Genomic DNA, 21,864 nt, shown 5'->3' with positions numbered 1-21,864 from the left:
CTTCCTTCAGTCCAGGCGGTCCTTTCTGTCCGAGCTGTTCCTTCCTCACCTGCAAGGCATTTCCCAAAGGATAAGCTTTTCAGAACTTGCCTCCAAACTTATTTTCCTAGCAAGATTGGTCAAGCTAGTCTGCACGATCAAAAATAGGGAAGAAGTGGGGGCAGAAGTACAAGCGAGGGGAAAGCATTATTTTTCAGTCAAGGATCTTGGAATCGTAGGCCCAGTTCTGAAATGAAGTAGCTGTATTCTTGAATAATCCTTCTCTCTTGGGGCGTTGCTTGCTTGTTCTGTTGTCATTGTGGGTTTTCTCGGTAGACCAAAGCCCAGCATTGGTGAACTTGTACTTTTCCTTCCAGCTTGAAAATATGACCTAAAGCGACCAGCAACCGCTCTACAATAAACCAAAAACGTGTATTCACTGTAACTTGTTCATTCTCAACTGGGGGACATTGCCCTGAAGTGAGCAAAGATTGGTTCTTGTTGGGGGACAAAAAATCTTAGCTATTACAGTGGTTTCTGGCTCTCCAAAGGGCCCCCGAATGGATATACAATGTATCTGTGGTATTAAAGTTTCATGGGGGTAGGACAGTTGAGGGGGCAATGTATAGAAAGGTTGGGGGCGGTGGATAATGAAAACAAGTTTGAGAAACACTGCCCTAACTTACTTAAGGGGGAATGTCTTCCTGTGAATTTGTGGAACCTTTTAAAGTGTCCCGTTATCACTTAGCTTTGATAAGTGAGGCTCAGCTGGGTCCACTTGGCTGATTGACTGTCCTGTGAGGGGTGCTGACCTCTGGTGGTGACAAGGTTTGTGATGGCAGCTTGGTTGCTGGCCGATCGTCTCGTCGTATTAGAGGCTCTGATAATCTATCTTCCAGACTCTTTCCTTCCCTGCTGAGCCTGCATACTTACCTTAGAGAAGAGGTTTATTGTTTCTTGTTTATAAACATAGTTACAGCTTTATGAAATGTTTACAATTAAACGTTTTCTGCTCCGGCTGACCCCTTGTTTGAAAGCTTGCCATTTTCACAGACTTTAGGTTCACATTTTAAAGTCAGGCCTCACTTTTGATGGTATCTCAGATTTGATAAGATAGAGTAGTTGTTTTATAGGCTGCGGGAGGTTTTGTTATCTGAAACGTTAAGACCCCTGACTGTTTTAACCAAGAGAGGAGTGCGCGGCAGGGTTTGAGGATCCGTAAGTGGGACCTGCCACCGGGCTTCTCAAGTCATCAGGAAGCAGGGCCGCGCTGAGTCATGTCCACGATGATGAAGGGACCTCCACGACCTTCCCGCTCATGACTGGTTCTGCCTGCTCATTGGTGAGCCCTCAGCAGCCCCAGCAGGCGGCTGGCAGGAGTCCAGGCCAGCGAGTCAGACTGTCTGCTCCATGGCCGGGGTGTTTCCACCCTACGGCTCTGCGTGGGGTGGGCAGAGCCCTTGCAAAGTTGTTATGCCAGGACCCCTGTGACTTTACATTTTACCTGTGAATTTTAAAGTGGGAAAATTTTGCCACCGCAAAGCATTTGGAATTTATTTGAATAAACTGGAAGGATTTTTGTCCTTTTTCTATGATTATAGTAACCGGCGTATGCTACGTATATTGAGGCACTGTTATAAATCCTTTACATTTATCCCATCTAATCCTCAAAACAACTCTTAAGGGGTAAATATTTTTATCTTCTCTGTTTATAGAGTAGGAGATTAAGAGGGGTTAAATAAGTGACCGTGGGGCGGGGGGAGGACATATCTGGGAAGGTGGGGTCGCCAGGTTTCAAACACAGGCTTTAGACTTGCAGCCCAATAATCCCTTATCTGGAAACCCTCTTTGCATTTCCTTGCTTCCCATTCCTTCTTCAGCGCGTATCCACCACTCCACCCAAATTCCCTGAGTTGGTCACTCGCGGCTCCATTTTGCAAACTCCAGTGGACACTTAATCGTCTTCCCGTTTTGCACTCTTCGTAGGCGTCACCAGGGGTGACCTCTGCTCCCTCCTCCCGCGGAGCACTCCTGGCGCGCTCCTCAAACCTGCCCGCTCGTTGTTTCCTTGAAGGCTCTTACCCTTCTTCCTTTCCGTTTTGTTTTGTTTTGTAGTAGCAGGTGGAGTGAGGGCTGATTCACAAGCCATGCGTTTGAACGTTAGCTATGGGGCTCGCTCCTGGCTCTTCCCCAAGCCACTTGTCTTCTCCTCCTGGGCCCTCCCCCAGGCAATCTCCCTCACTTCCATGGCTTCAGTTACCACCTGCCTGTTGCCCAGTGTTTAATTACCACGATGCTTTAATAACTGATGATGCCCAAAGAGATATCTGCAGCCAGATCTCCCTTCTGAGTATTTGGTTGCCTATTGGATGTCTCTGCCTGAGTCATCGCACCGTCTCTCTGGTCTGTCCCCCTGCTTCTCCCTCGCGCCTCTTTTCTTCCCCCCAACCTAATTCAGTAAGTGCTACCACGTTCACCTGTTTTTTTGTTTTGTTTTTTTAAGAAGAATGACGTTGAGCTATGGCTCTCTCACTCTCCCACACCCAAGCGGTCGGTCCTCTCGCTTTCACCTCCTGAATACCTACCTGTCTCCGCCGTCGTCACCTTTCTATTGACTATTAAACAGCCTAGTCTCTCCAGCATCTACTCTCGCCCCCTCCAATCAACTTTACATGCTGCAATTAGAGATATTTTTAAAAACATGTATCTGATCGTGTCACTTCCGGGCTTAAAAGCCTGCTCTGACTTTCCTTTGCCTTTAGGCTGGAGCCCAGACTTACCTCCTTCTTCCATCTGCCCACCTCACCGCGCACCTCCCTCCTCCTGGCCTCGTTCCTCCGTGCCTGCTGGACTTTGCACAGGCTGTTCCCTCTCCCTGGATTGTTCTTCCCTGTCCTCTTGGCCACCTGCTAGTTTTCTTCAGGTCTCAGCCTACGTGTCACTTCCTCGGGAAAATTGCCTTTCTGGAAGCCCCAGACAGGCCTTCACATATTATCTCATGATCCCTCATGGTTGATGGGGCTGTTAAGGTGAAAGGCATTTATTCATGTTTCTCTGCCATTGTGGAAGCTCTTGTGAGCATGGGGACTGAAAACTTAACTATTGCCAGGTCTCAAAGATATGATGATGACCGAGACCTCGTTTCAGTAAGTGTTTGTCGCATACGTGAACACGTGTAGTTTTTGGAGCTTTACGTTTCACTCTGGCACGTGGGCTCAGTGTACTTCAGTGGTTAATGTTGTTTCTTATAAAGAAATAAGGCAACGAGAGGAAATCCACTTGCCAAGTTTATGCGTGCTAATCAAAGAGCAGTGACAAGGTAGCTGTAAGATGACCCACATATACCTCCCAGATGCACTGAGGCTTCTCCTCCTAAGTGTGAGGTCAAAATAGACTGTGTCCCGCGGCTGAACAACTCAGAGGCAGTAACGGCGGATAGAGACGTGATGACTTGCTTGCGTAGCCTGGTGCCTGAGGAGAAAGTCTTTTAGATCTTTCTTTTGAGGCTGTGATCGCACTTGCACTGATATTAGGGGGAATGAAGTCCGGCTTAACTCGGATACTAAAAGGAGAGTCATTTTGGGGAGGAAACTAATTTGGGAACCTTTCGGTCAAATTTTAGTCACTTTTAAATCTTTTACTTTGTCGCTTCTGTCCCACTTTGAGCTATTTCCTATGTATCTGAGTTTATGTCACATCACTGAGGTTTCTGAACTTTGTTAATAACCTGATTTATTTTATCTTAGGTCGTACTTCGATCATTTGTTTCTAACAGTAAGTTGCTACCAATAAATCGTTATTTTAGACCACATACTATGGAACGCGTAGTTGTTTCATGAAGACCTCCTCGGGGATGTCCGCGTCCACGTTCTCACGTGTGTATTTTTACCTTTGTTGGGCTCTTTTCACAGTGACTCCCGTAGCTTTGAGGCTTACACGTGTGGCATGCCCCCCCTTAAGCTGCATATATAATTAGTGTCGTGTAATTAAGAGCATGAGTCAGACCCAGATTGGAGTCCCATTTCTTCTACTTAATAGCTGTGAGACCTTAGGCAAGTTATTTCAAGCTTCAGTTTCTTCAAGTGTGAGTAGGAAACAATAATAGCTCCTAGCTAATAGGATTATACGTGCATTAAGTAACCTGAATGTAACAGTCACTTGAGTACCTGCTGTGTAGTGCAGTCTCTACAGGTATAACTATGATGATGACCCTAGAAAGGACCAAAAAGGCAACTGAGCGTAAATTTCAAAATCAAGCCACCGTTAGTGCATCATCCGGCGACAGCCATCTGGCTGGTGATGGCTTCGGTGTCTGCACCGTCGGACTCTTCCCCGTGTGGATGTCGTCCCTACCACCCAGTGGACAGCATTTGTGATTGAATGTTTGAGTTTATTTATCCCCATTCCTCAGAATCACTCTGCAAGAAAGATGGTGTTATCCCCATCTTACGAACGAAGAGATTCAGGCCCAGGGGATGCAGGAATTTGCTCAGCGTCACACAGAAGGTGATGACAGTTCTCGTACAGGTTTGGTCTAGATCTGCCCTGTCCTGTCTCCTGCACTCGCTCCCCCTGGAGCCTCAAAGTCCTAGAGTCCCCGTTGGAGAAGACTGGCCTGCTCCCTGACGTACCCGAGGAAAGGACCCAGGCCTGTGAGCTTCTCAGGGAATCGTATATTGTTAGTGCCTTACTCTGCAGATCATCTTTCGTACTCTGATTTGAACAGCACTTACCCATGTTGTAAGAACGCTAGTGTGCTGTACTAGAGGCAGCCAGGGCCCCACCGCAGAAAGATCCGTCGTGTTGCTGAACCCCAGAGATGCGCGTGCATTTACGGACATCTGTTTAAGCGCTGGTAACTGCAGTGAGTCAGGATGCGTCCGAACTGCATGGTGTCCAGATGCCAAAACTGCAGCACGCTGGTGGGGACGCGGTGACAAGCCAGCCTTCAGTGCACCTGCCTGGTGCACCGAGCTGGGCTGCCCCGTTGTGAGTCAACACGGTTTGCTGAATGCGTTCATCTCTCTCTCATCCCCCGAAAATGCTACTGAAATGACAGCAAATCAGAGAGTAGCCTTGCTCCACAAGAGCACAAGCTTAATTCTTGGAAAAGACCAGTTCGGTGGATAAACCTGTGTCAAGTCTGTTCAAGGAAAAAAATGAGTGAAAACGCAAAGTATTAGAAATAAGAGGGGCTTCTTAATTATAAATGCAGAGATTTAGAAAATAACTTGAAAAGAAATCTGAATATGTCAAACTATATCAATATGTTTAAAAATCTTTTCAATCACTTTTGAGTAAATTTTACAAGTTCGTATTTTCTTGGTTAACTATCCCTTTCATCAGTCACCGTAGAAGAAATTAAAAAGTAATTAATTGAATTGTACACTTTAAATGGGTGAACTGTGTGGATGTGAATTATCTCAGTAAAGGCTTTGGGGGTTTTTTAAGTAATGAAAGGTCCTCGCCCTTCCTCTGCCCCTGCATTAGAGGCCTGATATTCAGCCTGTTGATGGGTAGCTTCTGTAAAACCTTCAAGAAACAGTTAAGGCCTAGGTTATCTGAATTAACTTTAGGGCTTAGGGAAAGATGGCGGCTTCCCAGCTCCTTCTGTGAAGCTCGCTCGATCCTGACGTCAGAACCAGAGGATAGCGCGCAAAGAAGAAAACAAATGATTAACCTGGCATTTAGCATACGGGCAGGACTCCTGCAAAAACATCAGCAGGATGAGCCGTGCAGTCTCATGTGACCAAACAAGGTTTTGTCCCAGAAATGCAGGGCTGCAGTTCGTTAAGAAATCCACCGAGGAGTTAATGTCAGCAGATTAAAGGAGAGAAACCTCTGGTCATCTAAGTAGATACTGAAATAGCAACTGATAAAATTCAACATATGTTGCTTTTACAAAATCCTTATTAAGCTAGAGGGAGAAGGAGACTCCTTTAAATTGCTGAAAGCGTGTTTGGCAGAAGTGGGGACTGACATCTGTACACTGCAGTGTATGAAGTAGATGGCTGGTGAGGGCCTGCTGTATAGCACGGGGGGAGAAAAGAAGGTACAGCCTGTTCACAGGACGTGTATTAAGTTAACCTTAGAAATGCATTCCAATGAGCATTAGGCGCAGACACGTACCGTTTGATTCCACTTACACGAGGTACCTAGAATAGTCAAATCATAGAGTCAGCAAGTGCACTGGTAGATGCCAGGGGCCGGGGAGGTGGGCAGGTGGCGGGGGAATGGGGAGTTACTGTTTCACGGGGACAGAGTTTCCGTTTAGGAAGGTGAAAAATCCGGGAGGTGGATGATGATGCGAGTTGCACGACAATGTGACTGTACTTAGTGCCGCTGAACTGTGCTGTTAAATATGGTCACAATAGTAACCATAGATACGGTAGTTGGTTTAACTCCGTTTTACATTATGTGACTTTTACCACAGGAAAAAAAGAAAACATTTTACAAAAAGCAGTGGGCTGGGGTGGCCGCGTGTTGTCCCTGGCATCCCTGTCGTCAAGGTGTTCCTCACCTCGCTGGCCTGCTGGCGCTGGGGGCTGGATCCCTGTGCGTTAACCTTGGTCCTCTCTGTTGCTCCGGCTTGGTACAGTAATTGGGTTCTGTTTCCTGAAAAAGAGGCAACACTGGCTGTGGTTCACAGAACTAAACCCAACGCCATTGTAAAATGGATGGGGCTCACTGTCATTTCAAGGTCACAGCCTTGTCGGGTCTGTGACATTCCTTAGACATTTATTGCAGCTAACTTTGAGCTATTATCTAATCGGGGAAGCTTTGTGCCTTTACTTACCTACACTTTTCCTTCTTTCTTAGTAACTCTTTGCCCCCTTACCTAGCAGAGCATGTGCATGTCCCTCTTCAGTGGACACTTTTGCCCCCAGCACACACAGAACCGAATGCACAAAGCATGGAAAGGGAAAAAAATCTAATGCACTTCATTTATTCTGCTACTTTGTAAGTCCTGTACAATTATATTTAAGCTTTGACTTTGTTAATATTCATGTTTCTAAGCACTTTAAGAAAACGGATGTATATGAGAGTTTCATCTTTTCCATATGCTTTTAACTTCCATATTCCCCTTTTCGCTTATTTCTTGCTTAACTATTTTAAATGGTTTTCTAAATAGAAAAGATTCTATATGAATATAGTAAACTTATGTTTCTAAGTATAGAATAAAGCATAAAAGACAAATTTTAAAATAACTAACCTATTGATAACCTTTTTCGTGGTGGAATTACAATGAAGTGTCTTACGTTAAGTTAAAATTACAGGATTGGAAATAAGGAGTTAGTGTTTTTTGGTTGGGGTGTTTTTAGTGACATTTGGGCAATGTGTAAATTTTGCTTTAGAACGCCTCTCGTCCTTGCACGCTCAGCTCTCTAAGATGGGGATCGAATCGTTACCATGGCCCCTGCCTTTCATGGCTGTGTCTTTCAGTGACATACAATGTAGCAGGCATGAGCTTGTCCTGACACCCGTGAGGAGCTTGCTGGGGACCGTCTGCTGCCTCAGAAGCCGCCGCCTAAAGCAGGTCTATAGCTTTGGCACAGGCACATCAGGGCTCCGAAAGGGCGTCGCTCGCAGAGCACTCGCGGGGGTGTTCACAGTGGAGGGGTGCGGGTGCCTTGAGGGCCTTTAGGGAAGGTGCAGGGGGCCCGTGAACTGAACTTGGAAGGTGGAGGAGGCTCCTGAGGCCGCCATGACAAAGTGCCACAAACCCCGTGGCTCGGAACAGCGGAACTTTATTCTCCCACACTCGGGAGGCCAGACATCCGAGCTCAGGGGCTCCGCAGGGCGGGTCCCGTCTGGAGGCTCCAGGGAGAATCTGTCCCAGGCCTCTGTCCCGGCTTCCGGTGGTTGCTCGTGCTCCCAGGCGTCCCGTGGCTCGTGGCCGCATCACTCCGATCTCTGCCTCCATCGACTTCTCCTGTGTCTGCGTCCGCTCTCATCGGTAAGGACACTGGTAATCGGATTTAGGGCCCAACCTGATAATCCAGGGTGATCTCGTCTCCAAAGACCCTTGTTCCAAATAAGGCCGCGTTCTGACGTTCCAGGTGGACGTATCTTGTGGGGGCCACCATTCAGCCCATACAGAAAGGCAGGTAGGAGTCCAGTGGCCACCTGGGCCGTGCGCCCAGTAGAGGCAGGCACGAGGACACGGGCCCAGAGTTCGGAAGCTGCCTTTGAAAAGGAAGTGTCCACGGGATCCCAGGGTGTGAAACTCCTTGGGGCCGCGGCGTGTGAGGTGCTGTGCTGCGGTGAGGACTTGTCAAGGGTGGTGTGTGAGCAGATCTGCTTGCAGGGAGAGAAACACTCGGCCATGCCTTCCCGGTTAGAGCGCACAGCTGTTTGCACGTAAACTGAGATGTTGCATTTCCCAGGTTGTTCTGTTGACCTTCACAGAGTAAACACCTTAACGTATACTTTCTCCTTCCCAGTAGCACTCTTCAGTAGCTCCCTGGGCTGATGCTGGGTTAGCGTGTGACTAGACGGCGTAACGTCATTCCACGGCGGGTGGCTTTCATAGACCAGTGGCTCAGGTGCCAGCGTGACACTCTGCAGTTACACTTCTCCCCGGGGACGGATAAAATAACCCAACAGTGGGACGCGGCGATACTTTCTGAGCCCCAGTTACCTTTTGAATAACGAGAGCTTGAACTTGCCTTCTCAGGAATTTTAATAACTTATTCCAAACAACCTGTTATTGTTGAATGGTTTTGGTTTTTTGGGGCTGTTTTTCCTTTTTGGTTTAAACTCCAGATACTCTTATTTTCTGTTTCAATGCGTTTCTTCCTTCAGGTACAGTTTGGACTTCATCATAGTTAAATAATACAAATGGTGCTCTCATCAACAAGCTTTACCAAATGTAGAGAAGCAATGACTTTTTTTTTTTTTTTTTTTTTTTTTTGCGGTACACGGGCCTCTCACTGTTGTGGCCTCTCCCGTTGCGGAGCACAGGCTCCGGACGCGCAGGCCCAGTGGCCACGGCTCACGGGCCCAGCCGCTCCGCGGCATGTGGGATCTTCCCGGACCGGGGCACGAACCCGCGTCCCCTGCATCAGCAGGCGGACTCTCAACCACTGCGCCACCAGGGAAGCCCAGCAATGACATTTTTATGGTATTTTACTTTATTCTCCTGACTTTAAATGCTGACACTTTTGTTGTTGATGTTATTGCATCAGTAATAATCTAGCCTTATCATGAACCAAAATACATTTTAGTGTCATTTTGCTTTGCTTGGTCAAGCTTTTTACATTAAAAAAAGATAGTGTTACAGATCCACCTCAAAACTGAGAACCCCAGGCTAATCATGAGAAAAAAACATCAAATTCCAGTCGAAGGGCATCCTCCAGAGTATCTGCCCAGTGCTCCTCAAAACTACCGAGACCATCAAACCAAGGTGTGAAGAGCTGTCACTGCCAAGAGGAGCCCAAGGAGACAGGGCTACATGTGAGGTGCTGTCCTGGAGGGAGAGAAACTAAGGCAATTGAGTAATTGTAACAGACGTACCACACGGATGTAAGCCGCTAGTGGTGAGGGCACACATGTCACCACCTGGGGGCTGGTGATGCTGCAGAGGGAACAGAGGGCCCAGCTCTCCACGCCCTGCTGGCCTGGGGGCTGCAGGTGTGAGCAGGGAAGTCCTGGGGGGCCTGGCGGGGAGTCACAGCCCCAGCGGACTCAGGAGAACGTGGGCCGTGCCCCACACAGCCCCGTCATCAGGGTGGACGCTGCCGGCTGCAGCACTGATCCTGACATGGTTGTCGGATTGTGACTCAGAGTATGGGCTGGATACCGTGAGTCTATACTGAGACAGACAGACCGACAGACACCTCTCCTCTACAGAAATGTTCCAAGTACAGTAAGTTCCCTACATACAAACGAGTTCCGTTCCAAGAGTGCATTCGTAAGTCTAAATTTGTTGTTAAGTCCAACAAAGTTAGCCTAGATGCCCAACTAACACAATCGGCTATATAGTACTGTACTGTAATAGGTTTAGAATACTTTTCACACTACTAATACATTAAAAACAAACACAAAAAAATAAAGAACATCTTTAATCTTACAGTACAGTACCGTGAAAAGTACAGTAGTGCAGTACAACAGCTGGCATCCGGGGCTGGCACCGAGTGACAGGCAAGAAGAGTTACTGACTGGAGGAGGGGGAGGAGGTGGGAGATGGTAGAGCTGAAGGGTCGTCAGCAACAGGAGGCGGAGGGCCAGCTGCCATGTCACTCACGCCCGACGCTGACGGCACAGGGTCCGGTTCCTTGCTGGACTCAGTTCTATCTACCCGGCTGAAAACACGATCCAGCTGTGTCTGGGTAGCAGCTCTTTTTTTCTTATCATAGATGACACGGTGGCACTGGATTGCTGAACGGCTGCTGCAGCCTTCGTGTAGCGTTCGTTGTACGTTAAGGTCCCGTGCCTCCAGCACTAGCAGCGCCTCCTCAAATGCAGAGAACCCCCTTGCCGTTGCCTGCGTCGTGAATCTCTTTGGTTCTTCAGTTACTTCTTCCTCTTGTCTCTCTTCGTCCTTTCTCTGGGCCTGCAGTTCCATCAGGTCTTCATTCGTAGGCTCCTCACGTTGCACAGCAAGGAGTTCAGTGATGTCGTCCTCTTGCAGATCTAGCTCCAGCTTCTCACTGAGGGTCTCTAAGTTGCTGAAGACCTCTTTGGACTCTTCATCCACCTTCTCAAATCCACAAAAATCATGAACAAACTGTGGGGAAAGGTTCTTCCAAACCCCATTCATGGTGACGGCCGTAACCTCATGCCAGGCAAAGTCAATTTTTTTTTATGGCTTGTAGATGTTATAGTCCTTCAGAGATTGTCGCAGGGCTGTTCCTGATTCGTCAGTCGCCTTTACTGCCTGACGCAAAGTGTGACATAAATAATATTTCTTGAAAGTCGCTATAACTCCCTGGTCCATAGGTTGGATGAGCGACGTAGTATTCGGTGGCAGGTGCACTACTTTGACGTTGGGATGCAAGTCATCCATGAATGGGGGGTCGCCCGGAGCATTGTAGAGCGACAAAAGAATGTGGAATGGGACGTTCTTCTCCAAACAATATTTCTCTACCTCCGGGATAAAGTGGTGGAAAAACCAGTCCTGGAAAACAGCCTGTGTAACCCAGGCCTTGGGGTTATTCTTCCACACAATAGGAAGAGAGCCCTTGGCTCTGTTTCTGAGGGCCCTTGGGTTCTCTGAATGATAAACTAAGAGAGGCTTCGCTTCATATCACCGGAAACACTGCCACCAAACAACAGAGTTAGCCTGTCCTTTGCTGCGCTATAGCCTGGCATCAACTTTCCCTCCTTCCTGAGGTAACTTTGGTCTGGCATCCTTTTCCAGCACAGTCCTGTCTCGTCCACATTAAACACCTGCTCAGGTAAATACGCGCCTTCATCAATAATTTCTAGAAGCGTTTCAGGAAATTCCTGGGCAGCTACCGTATCTGCACTCGCTGTCTCGCCGCTTACTTTTACGTTGTGAAGGTTGGCTCCAGTCTTGAACCGATGAAGCCAGCCGTGGCTGGCATTAAAAGATGCGCCCTCTGATTCTTCGCCGTGTTTCTTCTTCAAGCCTTCATAAAGGCTCTTAGCTTTCTCTTGAATCTGCATTAAGCTGAGCGGGACTCAACACTAATGCTGGTCCTGCATCCACACACTGAGACGTTTCTCCATCTCCTCCACCAATTTTCCACGCTTCTTCGATATTACTGTCTGCACAGCAGACTTTACATGTTCCATGATCTTGCCCTTGTTCTTTAGAATCATGCCGATGGTTGAACGACTCATCTTACAAGAATGAGCGGCATCTACCATCTTTTCACCTCGCTCCACTCTCTCAATTATTTTCACATTTGTTTCCGTCGTTATCGCTTGGCCCTTCTTAGCGGCACCGGCTACATCACCACTGTTTTTACGCTTGCTTCCGGACACCCTGGGCTTGAAATAAAGATGCTGTACTCCTGTACTCTATACAGTCCTGCACAGTAAAGTGCGCAAGAGCACAACCACTTGTCGAAGATGCGCGCTCATGACAGTGTACGCCAGACACGTGAACTGACTTTTGTGATTGGACATGTGAAGGCACATTCACCTCTTTGAAAGTTCACAACTTGAAGGTTCACGCGTAGAGGATTTACTGTAATTCATGCAGATGCTTCGCCCTCAGGGAGGTGGGCCGTGACTTCCCTGCCAAGACTGCAGTGTGGGAAGAGGGGGAAGAGTCCCTGTAGGGGAAAGACCCGACAGATCCTGCCTGGGCCAGGTGACCCAGGTGATGAGGTGTGTTGACAGCAGGTGCCCTAGGTACAGTGGGATGCGAAGGCACCTCGCCTTCTGGTCTTCCTGCTAAAACACACAAACCCCAAAACTGAGACCATGAGAAAAACATCATACAAATCCGGAATGAGGGCCGTTCTACAGAATGCCTGACCAGTACTCCTGGTCAAGGTCTTAAGGTCAAGTACTCAAGGTCATCAAACACAAGGAATGTCTGAGAAGCCATCACTGCCTAGGGCAGGCTACGGAGCATGATGACTAAATGTGCTGTCCTGGATGGGGTCCTGGGACAGAAGAAGGATGTTAGGGGAAAACTAAGGCAACCCTATTAAAGAGTGAACTTTTTAGTAATGTGTCAGTGATGGTTCGTTGGTTGTGACAGATGTGCCGGAGGAACGTCAGATGTTATCTTTAGGGGAAATCCGGTATGGGGTGTCTAAGGAACTGCTGTGTCTTCACAGCTTCTCTATATAAATCTAAAGCTATTCAAAATAAAATGTTTATTTAGGTATTTTTAAAAATTAACAGACAAATTAAGATGTTACCCCAAAATATGTTTAACACAAAGCTTACAGTGTTTTAAAAATTCTAAAAGTTCGAATATTTCTTTCCATAGTATTTTAAGATTTTATTTCAGATACTTGTATTGTGATGTTAACATCTATAAAATGTGCACTCCTTTTATGAAAATTCTTGATTTAATTAACAGACAAACTGTCTTGTAAGGGTTCCGTTCTGGGAGATGGAGTGTTACATTTTATTATAGTTTCCCCCTTGATGTCCTTCATTTGCATTTTAGGAGAATGGATTTGACCAGCACTTTGTAAACTTTGTAAGTTAAATGTTAGTGACGCGTGGGCTTGCCTGCACTGGTCCTTTGAGCCTTGTGTCTGCACAGATCCCCTCTGAATAGGCTTCGAGGAAACGACTCATTGAGCAGCCTGGTAGTCGTCCTCCTTGGCCGTGCGGGAGCAGTGATGGCAGAGAAGGACCGGGACTTTGCGTGTGGCTGTCGTGTGAACGTCCCGCATTCCAGTTCTTTCCTGTGCAAGACTCCTGTTTTCTGGGAGATAAACGTTTTGAGAGAAACGGAAGCACGCTGACTCAGATTCCATCCGTCCATCCGTCCACTCACCGACGGCCGCTTACCTGGTTCATCAGCCCGGCCTTGTCCTGTGGTAGCACTCATGACAGTGTAGTGACGGTTAATGCCTCTCCCGCACTGGTCTGTAGTACCTGCAAGGCAGCGGCATGTGTGTTGGGTCCCCAGGGACCCCCAGCCTCCAGCTCCGTGGAAGCTGTTGGGAGCAGATGGCCGTGGGCGCCTCGCCTGCATCCAGGTTCTCCTGTTTGAACAGCTCCGACCGAGGGTGTTCTCTGGCAGCTGGGCTTGTGGGCGCGGGGCAGGAATGTCAGAGGTCATGCCCCAGGGTAACCCCTCACCAAAGAGGGCGGGGTGCTCCTGACTAGGAGGCAGTTCTGAGGTCCATGCGCGGCCTCTCCGGGGTCCCCAGCAGCTGCCAGTCTGCACAGAGCTGTGACCTGCTTCCCGGAGCTCCCTTTTTTGACTCTTTCCTTCCGTCTCACTTCCCCTGGTCTCGGGGTCAGCTTTGGGAGAACCCACACTGAGACCGTATGCAGTAAGTCAGTATCTATCGACGAAATTAATAAGCACAGTAAATGAGTAAGATCCTGACCATTCAAAGAAATTATCATCCAGGAAGAAAAAGGTTATCAGAGCTGTGCAGATCCCATGAATGAGACATAAAGCGACGACTGATGAGAAGTACAGATAGAACATGCGTATTCAGGGGAAGAAGTCGCTGCAGACTTCCCTCCTTACCCTCCTGACTCAGGGTCAGCTCCTGCCTGGTGACCTTGAGCCATCCAGCACCTCACCTGTCGCGTGGCTCACATCCCGGTGCCCTCGTTCTGCCATCCGGTGAGCTGGGAGGACAGAGGTGTGTCTGCTGTGTCCCCTCATGTCTCGACACTGGGACAGTGCCCCGCAGACAGTAGCTTTACAGGTGTCTGTTGGGCCCGTGCGTTCATGGGGAGACTAAGCGGCAGAGTTTCCATGAGGAGAGGGTTGGAGTCGTGGGCACGGATTCAAATCCCACTCCAGTCACTGCCTAACTTGCTGATTTCAGGCCGGTTGCTGAGTCAGCTCATATGTAAAGAAATCGAGGCACACCCTTCAAGGTCGTGACATCAATTAAATGAGGTCATTTCCTGTAGTACCTGGAGTTACAGCACAGAAATGAGCGCTCAGATGTTCACTGCTTTTATGGAGAAGATGGCATTTGAGGTTGGGTTGAAATTGGACGAGAAAAAAGTGGAGAAGGGAGTTTGAATTACAGCAGAAGGAACAAATGCCAGAAAGTGAGATTAAGGACGGTAGGGAGCTTATTAGCAGGGAGCTGTGTGCCTGGACCCGAGAACAGGAAGTAGGGAAATGAGGCCACGGAGAAGCCAGACCACGGAGGTTCGTGAATGCCAGCCTGAGTTGTCTGACTTTATTCCACAAGCAGAAGGGGAGATATCTGAGAAGGGAACTGCCCATGAAGTGATGGGATTATGAACTATGAGTTACAGTACCCTGAAGAGAGGTCAGAAATGAAAATAGAGGTTTGGGAGCGGTTCACATAGTTTATCATGAAATTGGCAAACCAGTCAGCATATACCGCCTGTTTACCACAGTAGGAAATAGAATAACAGGGGTCCTTTCCACAGTCAAGGAACTTGGTTAGCGTCACACCGTTTAACACTTATCTTGCTAATTAGTATGTACAATATAGTAATTTTTTTCTTCTGGGATATTTCCCAGGTAATCTGAATCTTCCCCAAATGAACAGATGGGTATGGGCTTAGCAGCATTGTCAAAGAGGTCTCTTGGAGGTGTATTCCTTGAGTGAACCAGGAGATAGGAGTGAGGTCCTCCTGGGCAGTGGGCAGTGGGCCATTGTCCGGCTACGGGCACAGCTTTGGAGTCACAGTACCTTGTCATTCGTTTTGCCAACTGTCAATTAACTTCTACAGAAATTTAAATAATAAAGGCTACTTTATGTGCATTTGTTCACATCGTGGCTGTTTTCAGGGCTCCTTGTGTAGATCCTTATTTCCATTTCATGTTTATATAAATGATGCCTTCAGATTTTTTAAATTTCCAGTTATTCCTTGCTAGTATATAGAAATACAGTGGCATGTTTTTTTGTTGTTGTTTTTTACTAACTGCATTCTCTGACCTTGCTAAACTCTTTTTTTAGATCTGGGAACTTTTTTGTAGATTCTTCGGTGTTTTCTGTGTAGAAAATCACAGAGTCTGCCAATAAAGACAGTTTTGCTTTTTCCTTTTATATCCGTAGCCTTCATTTTTTTTTCTTGCCTTCTTGTACTAGTGAGGACAGCAGTGTTGATCATCATGAGCGTCTCGCTCTTACAGGGAAAACACTTCTTATTTTCCATTGTCTGTTAGCAGTAGATTTTTCATGCATACTCTTTTTTTGTAATTTTTTTATGCGGTACGCGGGCCTCTCACTGTTGTGGCCCCTCCTGCCGCGGAGCACAGGCTCCGGACGCACAGGCTCAGCGGCCTCCGCGGCATGTGGGATCCTCCCGGACCGGGGCACGAACCCACGTCCCCTGCATCGGCAGGTGGACTCCCAACCACTGCGCCACCAGGGAAGCCCTGCATACTCTTAATCTGATAGAGGAAGTTCTTTACTGTTACTGATGTTTGCCTTTTTTTTCTTTCCTTTTCAGCAGAAGACTCAGAAAGTGGTGTTTACATGCGATTCATGAGGTCACACAAGTGTTACGACATCGTTCCAACCAGCTCCAAGCTTGTGGTCTTTGATACCACGTTACAAGTGAGTGTGCCCAGTTTCCCTGAATCTGGGGTATATTATTTGGTGCCTGCTTTGTCGGGTAAGTTAAATCCAGCAGGACCCGCAGACAGTATCCAGTCCTTTCTGCACGTCAGGTCCTGTGCTGAGGTTTTGTCTGAGTTGTCAGTCGTCATGGCAGCCTTCTGGGGAATGTGCTGTTTTACGGATAAGGAAGCTCATTATCTAGAGTTTGCTCACATTCTAGCATTTAAGAACTCAGCCCACAGAGCTGGTGAGTGACGGGGCCTGGAATTGGCGCTCGGGTCTGTGTGATGCGTGCCGGCCCCAAGCCCTTAACCGCTAGCTGCACCTCCTCCCTCGGCTCGTCCTGAAGGCCTGAGCTATTTAGTAGAACAGTGAAGTTGAAATAATACTGGTTCAAAAGAAAGCATCGCTCAGGTGGGTAATCTCCTAAGAGAAAACTCTGCTGATCTCTTTCAGCAGAAAATTTGAACCTGATTATTTTGGTGTGAAAATTATGCTTGTTGTAACTTGTTTTATACCAATATGACTTACAGTCAGACGTGAAAAGTCCCAAATACTACATTCAATGCGACGACCAGAGTACATCCGGTGTAATAAAATACGTGTGCATACACAGGTATACGTGTGTGCATTTGGTGTATAGATTTACACATCAATCTTTACCAAGCAGGATTGTGTTCACCTGGGCTCCCCAAAAGTAGAGGCTGAGCCAGGAATTCATGGGCAGTGGGCGCTTTAACTGGGCGTCCTGCCAGGGGAGCCCCTGGGGGACTGGGGGAGAAGAGGAAGGGGCAAAGGCCAGGGAGGGCAGCCTCCGCTGATCCCTCAGGGGGACCCCAGCGGGTAAGGTGCCTGTGCGAGTTCACCCTGGCCTCTTTCAGCCTCGTCCAGGGCTGCCCTGGGAGATGTGTGCCCTGGCCCTGCCAGCTCGTCCCAGCGCTCGGGGCCCTCTCCCCAGGCCTCCCCCGCCTGCTCTGCTGGCGCCCCCAGCGGCCCGCCCTGTGGCTCTTCCTTGAGGACGCCTGGGCTCTAGGAGCTCCTTTGCCTGCATTCGGTCTCAGCTGCACAGGATTCTCAAGAATGTAGACATGGCTTAGTTCTTAATTTTATTTTCCAATTTTTTTTTTTTTATAAATTGGCCTAAAATCCTATGACTTTGCTAAATTCACTTCGGACCAGGTAACCTTCAAGGTCCCTTCTACAACTCTGATTCTTTGACACAAAGAGGACAGAGAGGCATCCAGGTGCAGTGTTACAGGAAATACTCTCTACCACGGTAACTACAGACTTCAATAGTAAAGTAACGAGAAATTCTGAATTCCCCAAATAAAGAAGTAGACCAGCCCATCTCACCCTCGCTCCACCCTCCAAAGTCCTGACCGTCGCTTTCCACCAACAGAAAAGCACATGACAGTGCATACGCCCTGCACCTGCTTTCACTCCTGTTCAGCTTTTCCCGTGTTGTAAAATTAACTCTTTTCTGAATTTAGAATTTAGCCAGAGTGAGTAAGACATGAAAAATGTGATGCTTTATGGATCATCGGAGGTCAACAATCCAGTGACTCTCACTTCCCTAATTAGTAGAAGCTGCATGTGCCTGTCTCCTGGAAGTCACGAATCCTTGAGGCTCTAAGCTTTAAAGGAGCTAAAATTGGTTACCATGGAAATGGGGGGGTTGGCACTGGTTACAGCAAAGTTAAAGATGTGTTTGAAAGGGCTGACTCGACTGTTGTCTAGACACAGACAGCAGTGGTGGTCGTGGACGTGTCTCGAGAACGAGGGAAGCGAGCAGGGGAGACACAGCCCGTCCCCGAGACCAGGTGACTGTCCTCTGGGTGGGGTCGTGGCCTAGACGGCTCCCTGTGTGCGCGTGTGATGGGACAGCATGGAGCCACCGAGGAGGGCGGAAAAGACGTTTGTGGAGAATGTGTTTGTTTTTTTTTTAAGATTTAATTTTTTATTTATTTTTGGCTGTGTTGGGTCTTCGTTGCTGTGCGCGGGCTTTCTCTAGTTGCCGCGAGTGGGGGCTACTCTTCGTTGTGGTGCGCGGGCTTCTCATTGCGGTGGCTTCTCTTGCTGCAGAGCACGGGCTCTAGGCGCGTGGACTTCAGTAGTTGCGACACGTGGGCTCAGTAGTTGTGGCTCGCGGGCTCTAGAGCGTGGGCTCAGTAGTTGTGGCGCACAGGCTTAGTTGCTCTGCGGCATGTGAGGTCTTCCTGGACCAGGGCTCGAACCCATGTCCCCTGCATTGGCAGGTGGATTCTTATCCACTGCGCCACCGGGGACATCCCTTAATGTATTTATTTTTAAGTTAAAAAAAAGCAGGTTGCAGAGCAACACTTACATTCTGACCAAGTTACCCTGAGGGCCCAGAGTATCAGAGACACAGCTTGTCTGGGAACCAGAGTCAGCTGTTCACAGGTGGACTGAAAACCGGGTCGCAGACAGTGGAGAAGAGAGGGAGAGAAGGGCCGCTCGCCCCAGGCGGCCGCGCCCTCAGCCTCTAGCTCGGCCTCTGTGAGGCCCGTGGGCCTCCCGCAGGCGGGGCTGTGACGCGCCCCAGGGTCCTGTCGCTCAGTCTCGCGTCAGTGTGAGAGACGGCGCCTTGGTCCTGGTGCCCCGGAGCCCAGTGCACGTCCTAGAGTCGCGTCCCTCCCCCTTGGCCCGCCTGGTTCTCCCTCGGCGTCGGCGGTCGTCCGGAGCCCCGACTGCGGTGTGACTGAGGGAGGGGGTGATGCCCGACTCCCACCGGCTCCCTCACCCAGTGTCGCGGGGTGCCCGGTGCTCAGGCTGGACGGGGCGGACGCCGCCCGCTCGGCTTGCACGGTCACTCGGCATCTCAGCCGAGTTGTTCCTTCCCGACCAGGGCCCCGTAGTAAGCCAGGAACTGTTAATCAAGAGGAAAAGAATTACCTGCCGACGAAGGCATGGCTTTTTGCTCTTTGTTTGTTTGTTCCAAAAACCCAGTGAATCTCCTGCTGGTGCCTGATGGGGGCCTCATTCGGCGTCCCCAGCTCGGCCTTGCGGGGGGCCCCAGGCCCGGGTGGACGAGGGGCCTGCCCTGCCGCAGAGCTGTGTCTTGCTCTGGGCCCCTGTGAAGACTCACTCTGACCGTGTCAGAGCAGCGCTCAGACACAGTGTGTGCCGCTTGCGGAGACCTGCCAAGGGTGGCAGGGGTGCGGGCAGCAGCCTGAGTGGCATGGGGGTCTCTCCGACGCTCCAGGCCGTGGCCTCCCTCACTGGCTGGCTGGCCGATGTCACACCGAGGCGTCTGAAGCATTGCCACTTCCTGCCCATCAGACCCATCAGCACTGTGTCATCGATGTCACGGGACCGTGTGATGTGAGGCCTGTGGGGTGGTCAGCATCTCTGCAGACTGCGTGCAGTCACAGAGCCAGAGGTGAGGGTGTGCGAGCGTGCCATGCAATGTCAAGGCAGACTGCTTCTCGGGGTCCTTGTACGTTGGTAGAGGGAAAAAGCGTGCGCGGCTGACGGCTGCAGGGCCCTGCGATGCTGCGTCTGGAGTTACAGGAATCCAGTCACTCTGGGAGATGCGGTCCCAGCCAGACGGGCAGCTTCCCTGGGGTGTGACGGCCAGCCTCTCCATCTGCGCACTTCCCCAGGGATGCTCTGCTGTGCTTGGCTTGCCAATCTGGTAGCTTCAGGGGCGTCCTCCCTGGGCCTCCTCGGCACGATATCCCTCGCCGCGTGGGTCCGAGAGCCAGTGTAGGGATCCCAATGACATGCTCAGGACTGAGCGGGTAACCACGGTGTGGCCTGCAGCCCCGTGAGCTCCTTGCGCTTGACCTTGGCTGCGACTCCGTCTGTCACCTGACTGACCGTAAGCCCCGCCTTTGACCAGTGACCATGGTGGCATTTGGGGTTCTAGGAATCAGCGTCCACTCAGAGCCAGCATCCGGTCACCCTGGAAAGTCTGCGTCTCCTTTTCCCCAGTGCTCAGTCATCCTAGGAAGTGGGACAGGAGGAACGGCACGTCCTGGGCGGGGCACTGTCCTCGGGGGACCCCGCGCCCCTCAGAACGGGGCTCTGGGTCTGAGAGCGGCTCAGGTCTGGAAGCGGTGAGAGGACAAGACTCCGTGTTGGTGACTCAGGTTGGGGTTTTGGCCCCTGGACTGAGAATTTCTCTTGTTACGTAGATCAGGCAACACTTTAGAGGACCATGCATCTGTCTCACTTCTAGGGATGCTGTAACTGGGTAGCCACGACCAAACCGTCTGCGAATCAGAACATTCTCACCCCTGGCCACGAGCCTGCCCTGCTCCCTCAGGACCTGCCACCACACTGGCATCAGTGAGGCCGTCATGGTGCTGCCCCCTGCAGAGCGCAGCCAGCACGCAGCTTCTCGGGGTAGGGGTCCCCGCACGCAGACATTTCTCAGAAACCTGGGGAGGCTGTGACCTCGGGGCCCTTTGGGGGAAGGTAGCTGAGGGCTGGCTGTGCAGGCCGCATGTGCTGAAATCTCCCTGAGCCTGTGGGTTCACTCTTCCTCGTTAGGCCTCCGAAGTTCTGGCATCTCGGCCTTCTCAAACATGCACTCAGCAATGCCCTGCATTTCAAGGCAGTCAACTCAGAAAGCTTCAGAGCCGTTCCCAGTGGCATGCACTAAACATTAAATCCACATTTCTGGTAAATCCACCTGTGTCAATAAACCCTACCATATCCAGTGTTCAGTTCCCTCTCCTTGGTCTAATATTATTAGAAGCTATTCCCACACTTACTTCCCAGGTTTCTGCAGATATGAAATAGCGGAGCTTTATCGTTGTTTCCATGTGTGAGGCCCCGTCTCGGGGTCAGGCTGGAGTCTGTCCCCAGTCACAGGTCTCGGGGCCGCAGAGGCAGCTGTGGTTGTCTGGGGAATGGAGAACGAGCGACCCCGTGCAAGGCGTCTGCCCAGGAACACTTGCTGCTGGGCTTCCAGGCAAAGAAAGGCCATTCTGACACCACGCAGCCGGCCGTTTCCACTGCCAAGGGAGGCTCGGAGTCGCTCTGGCATTCAGGAATCTCTGCTTCGTCCGAGTCCAGCCCTGTGGCTGTGCTGGGTTCCAGGGCTCCTCCTGCACTCCTTCCAAACCAGTGCCCCGGCTTTCACGTCAGAGACCAGGGAGACTGAGTTCGGGGTGGTGACTCTCCGAGTCCCGCAGAATTACATTTTGTGTTGGATTTGGGAAAGGTCAGCCTGGTAGCTACAAGAGAAGGGCTTTTTAGGGCTGCCATAGAGGCTGCCAGGTTCTCGGTGACCGAGAGTCCCCAGTCGGAGCTTGTCCTTTCCCCGGTGTGTGAGCCCCATCCTCTGGCAGGACTCTGCCCACACCAGATCCCATGTTCCTTTCGCTGCAGTGATAGCTAGTGCAGCAGCCCCTGGCCCCTGCTCTCCTCTGGCGGCTGCAGAGTTGGGCAGGGACACCACGGTCACAGGTGATGCTTGTTCCCTCTCAATGCCGCTGCCTGCCCGGGGTCGCTGGGGATCTGAGTCCCCGCTGACCCAGAGCTCAGCACTGTGTTCAGGCCTAAAGACATGCGCCCGGTCCCAAACCCTCTGTCCCCAGAACCCTGCCTGGTGCGTGCGCTTCTGTATCAGTCAGGGTCCAGTCAGGACGCAGAAGCCATAGCAGCCATTGAACAGAAAACTAACATAAACCAGTGGTAATTGGACGTAAGTCAACTGGGTCACTGACAGGGTAAGTACTGACCTCTG

At 50.0% G+C, this 21,864-nt stretch overlaps 1 protein-coding gene across 12 annotated transcripts in view; it reads left to right on the top strand.

Annotated features, from left to right (window-relative positions):
- Positions 1-21,864, top strand: part of PRKAG2 (protein kinase AMP-activated non-catalytic subunit gamma 2) — a 276,835-nt gene that overhangs the window by 221,870 nt on the left and 33,101 nt on the right. For 11 of the 12 annotated variants that reach the window (XM_067747491.1, XM_067747499.1, XM_067747493.1 and 8 more), the window contains one exon: positions 16,039-16,145. In XM_067747491.1, coding sequence (XP_067603592.1) covers positions 16,039-16,145 — 107 coding nt within the window. The remainder of the gene's footprint in view (positions 1-16,038; positions 16,146-21,864) is intronic. The other variant, XM_067747492.1, reaches the window with a different exon arrangement.

The sequence above is a fragment of the Pseudorca crassidens genome, chromosome 8 (assembly GCF_039906515.1).
Source record: "Pseudorca crassidens isolate mPseCra1 chromosome 8, mPseCra1.hap1, whole genome shotgun sequence".
Lineage (NCBI taxonomy): Eukaryota > Metazoa > Chordata > Mammalia > Artiodactyla > Delphinidae > Pseudorca > Pseudorca crassidens.
Note: the sequence above shows the minus strand (reverse complement) of the source record. Positions and strands in the feature narration are given on the sequence as shown.